The sequence below is a fragment of the Panthera pardus genome, unplaced genomic scaffold (assembly GCF_024362965.1).
Source record: "Panthera pardus isolate Hobbes unplaced genomic scaffold, ASM2436296v1 HiC_scaffold_22, whole genome shotgun sequence".
Lineage (NCBI taxonomy): Eukaryota > Metazoa > Chordata > Mammalia > Carnivora > Felidae > Panthera > Panthera pardus.
Genome location: NW_026526788.1, coordinates 74326425 through 74329938, shown reverse-complemented (window position 1 = coordinate 74329938; position 3514 = coordinate 74326425). Strand labels below are relative to the sequence as shown.

General features: G+C 52.6%; 1 protein-coding gene across 1 annotated transcript; it reads right to left on the bottom strand.

Moving 5' to 3' along the window:
* Positions 1-450: 450 nt before the first annotated feature.
* LOC128779040 (uncharacterized) lies at positions 451-2225 on the bottom strand. Its single transcript, XM_053909950.1, has 2 exons — positions 818-2225; positions 451-755 (listed from the first exon to the last, which is right to left on the bottom strand). The coding sequence occupies exons 1-2, from the start codon at positions 2208-2210 to the stop codon at positions 592-594; spliced, it is 1557 nt and encodes a 518-aa protein (XP_053765925.1). The 5' UTR covers positions 2211-2225; the 3' UTR covers positions 451-591.
* Between the last annotated feature and the right edge of the window lie 1289 nt (positions 2226-3514).

Below are 3514 nucleotides of genomic sequence, written 5' to 3'. Positions count from 1 at the left end.
GATGTGTGGCTGGATCCCCTTCCGGGCCTCCTGAGACATGGGGTATTGTTTGATCCTTACCGGACTCTCTCCTGGCTTGAGCTCTACCAGGATCGGGGTCCTGTGAGCGGCTAGTCCTATCCCCCACCCCGTCTCTGCCCAAACCGAGGGGAATTCTTGTAGCCATCTGTCTATATTATCCTCTCGGGAGTGCCTCCTGGTGGAGGCGGTATTCATCCTCCAGTTTCATGGTCAGGACCTGGATGGGGTGGCCCTTGCCATCGGTGACCTGAGGCCCCCCCTTGTCTGAAAGTTAGATCTGAGCTCCAATCTTGGTAAGTCCCGTCCTAACAGCGGGTAGGGGCATTCTGGTATTACCATAAAGGAGTGGGATACCCGGCCCATCCCCAAATCTACTGTTCTTCGAGTAGTCCATGAATACTGGCTCATACCAGTTGCCCCTTGTACCCAGGACTTCTTGCTGGCTAGTTTTCCTTGTGGAGTGCGGAGGACCAAACGTTGTGCTCCGGTGTCGACAAGGAAGTCAACAGGGGTCCCCTCCACTTTAAGAGTTACCCTGGGTTCAGGGAGAGGGTCCGAACCCCGACTCCCCTAATCACTTAGTTCATCTAGCTCTAGGAATTTTACTCGATCAGTCTTGCTTCCCTTCCCGCCGGCCCTTTTCGGACAATCTCGGGCCCAATGCCCTATCTCCTTGCAGTGTGAGCACTGATCCTTCTGCAGCCTCTGCTTCCCCCGCTTGGTGGTTCCTTTACCTTTTCTTGCGTCGTCTGCCAGCTGCCGGAGACGGATGTCTCCCGCTTGGTGGTTCCTTTACCTTTTCTTGCGTCGTCTGCCAGCTGCCGGAGACGGTGGTCTCGTTCCTCAGGGGAGTCAGCAGTGGTAGCTAGTAGTATTCTGGCCAGGTCTCGAGTCTGCTTACTGCTGGCAGCCGCCACGGCGCGAGCCTGCTTGTCCTCAGGAGGCTCCCGGTTATTATACACCTTTTCGGCTACCACCAGTAAGTCCTGCAGACTTTTTCCTCCTAGTCTATCAATTTTCTGTAATTTTCTCCTAATGTCTATGGCCGATTGGTTTACAAAGGCCATGATAACAGCTGCCTTGCTTTCCGGAGCCTCTGGATCCATGGGGGTGTAGGTACGGAATGCCTCCATGATCCGTTCTAAAAAGGCAGCCGGAGATTCATCTTTTCCCTGTTGTACATTTCCTACCTTGGCCAAATTGGTCGGCTTTCTAGCAGCCATTCGGAGAGCCCCCATTAGAGTCTGGCGGTAGACCCGGAGCCTCTCCTTACCTTCTGCTGTGTTGAAATCCCACTGGGGCCGAGTTAAGGGGAAGGAGGCATCTATCTGAGCCTGGTTGGTGGTGGGATTCCCGTCTGCGCCCGGAACTAGTTTTCGGGCCTCATTGAGGATTCTTTCTCTTTCTTCAGTTGTGAACAGGACCTGCAAAAGCTGCTGGCAATCGTCCCACGTGGGCTGATGGGTAAAAAGAACAGAGTCTAATAAATCAATAAGCCCTGCCGGTTTCTCGGAAAACTTAGGATTCTGAGCTTTCCAATTGTAGAGGTCACTAGTGGCGAAAGGCCAACAGTGATGGGGCTGATTCCCCTCCACGTCTGGGGGTCCGGTGTCTCGCAGGGGCAGAATAGTGGAGTCGGCGACGGAGGCGGATTGCTCCCTCTGAGCCCTTTGTCTGGTAAAGGGCGGGCTTCCCCCTGGAGCCTTTCCGCCTCCCGCTCTCGGAACAGCGGCTGCCTCCCCCGGAAGGGGAGGATGGTGTTCTTCCGGCATCCTAGAGGGGTTATACGGGGGAGGAAAAATTAATTCTTCTTCAGTCCCCCCTTGTAGGACAGGGTAGAGGGGTGCTGAAGGCTGGGCAAGACTTTTCTTCTTTGTCCCCTGCAAAGCAAGAATGGGTTTTGGCTCCGGGGGGAGCGGGGCTAGGAAGGGCTTAAGCCAAGAGGGTGGGTCTTCTACAAGGTCCTGCCAAGTGATAATGTAAGGGAGCTGATCAAGATGGCCCATCTTAGGCCGAGAGATGACACTCCTGACTCGGTGGATGGTAGGGAGGTCGAAGGTCCCCTCTGGTGGCCATCCGACATTGAAAGTTGGCCACTTGCTAGAACAAAAAAACTGCCATCGACCCTTTCGGACTTCCACACTGAGGTTGTTAGCTCTTCCCCTCACATCCTTAAAGTGATCAGTCATAATACTTAGAGGGGTAGTCTGAGTCTGTCCCATAACGTCCGTCCAGTAAGTCCACAGAACAAAACAGAAACACAAAAACAGACAAACAGAGGGGCCCTAGAAAGTCTTCCAACTCCATGGAAGCAAAACTGAAAGCTAGCTTAGATCTTTGAGGGGATTCCACGTCCCTCCAAAACCGATGAGGGGATTCCACGTGCCTCCAGAAGGGAGGATCGGAACGTCTTCCGAAACTCCCGGCCCGTGGTCCTCCTGTGCGTCCACTTAGACCGCGTCGGGCACTACCAGAACTCCAGAAATGAGCTCACACAGAAAAGACAGAACAAACAGACACTAACCGTGGCCAGTCAGGCTCTCCGGGTAGGGGTCCCTCGGGGGTCTTGGGGATCCCGGGCCGAGCCCCCAAATGTTATGCCCAGAATTCGTGATCCCCAAAGACCGCCAGGGAGCCGAGTCCGATGCAAAAGCAAAAGAGTCTTTATTCGAGCTAGCTCGAGGTCAAACCCCTACCTGCACCGACACAGCAGTGAGATACCGGGGAGAGTTTCTAAAGGACAAAGGTTTTATTGGGGCCTAGGGCAGTTGGTGAGGTAATGGCTGTGGCCTCAGCCGATTGGCTGGGGAAGGGTCCGAGTCCTGTTAGGCAGGTGAGGGGGGGCGGGTTACTCAAGGGGAGGAGGTGTGGTCAAGGTGAAGGACACAGAACAAGATGGAGTCGGCCGGCGTAGGCCCGCCCTTTCACTTCCTTGATCCAGTCTTTCATCTTCTAAGGCCTTGCCTTCTTTGTATTCAGCTGTCAGAAAGGAAAAGAAAGATCACGAAGGAAGGAGTTTTTTTCCAGCCAGACCTGGAAGTGATGTTCAACAAGCCCACCTTCGTTCCACTGGCCAGCGCTTGGTCACGTGGCCAACCTAAGTGCACAAGAGGCTGGGAAACTTAGTCCAGCTTGCGTCCAGGAGGAAAAGGAAATAGAATTCCATGAATACAGAGCAGTCTCTGCCACAGCACATTTCTTAGAGGACTTCGGATATTAATTTGATTTTCTCCTTTTGATAGTCTTGGTTAATTTAAGGAACTGAGACCGCGCCGCGGTAGGTATCCACATCCCTCTGAGAAAATAGATAGGGTTCTGCACTAAAGGTGCTTATGACAGAGAAATAGAAATTAGCAAAAGTGGAAACAAAAATTAAAGGAGAAAAGAAAATTGAGACACTGTGATATGACAAGATACATATACATTTTGGTCTTCCTCCAAGCTTCCAGGAATATAACCCCTAAAATGCTTGTGATTTCCTAAAGTGAGAAGA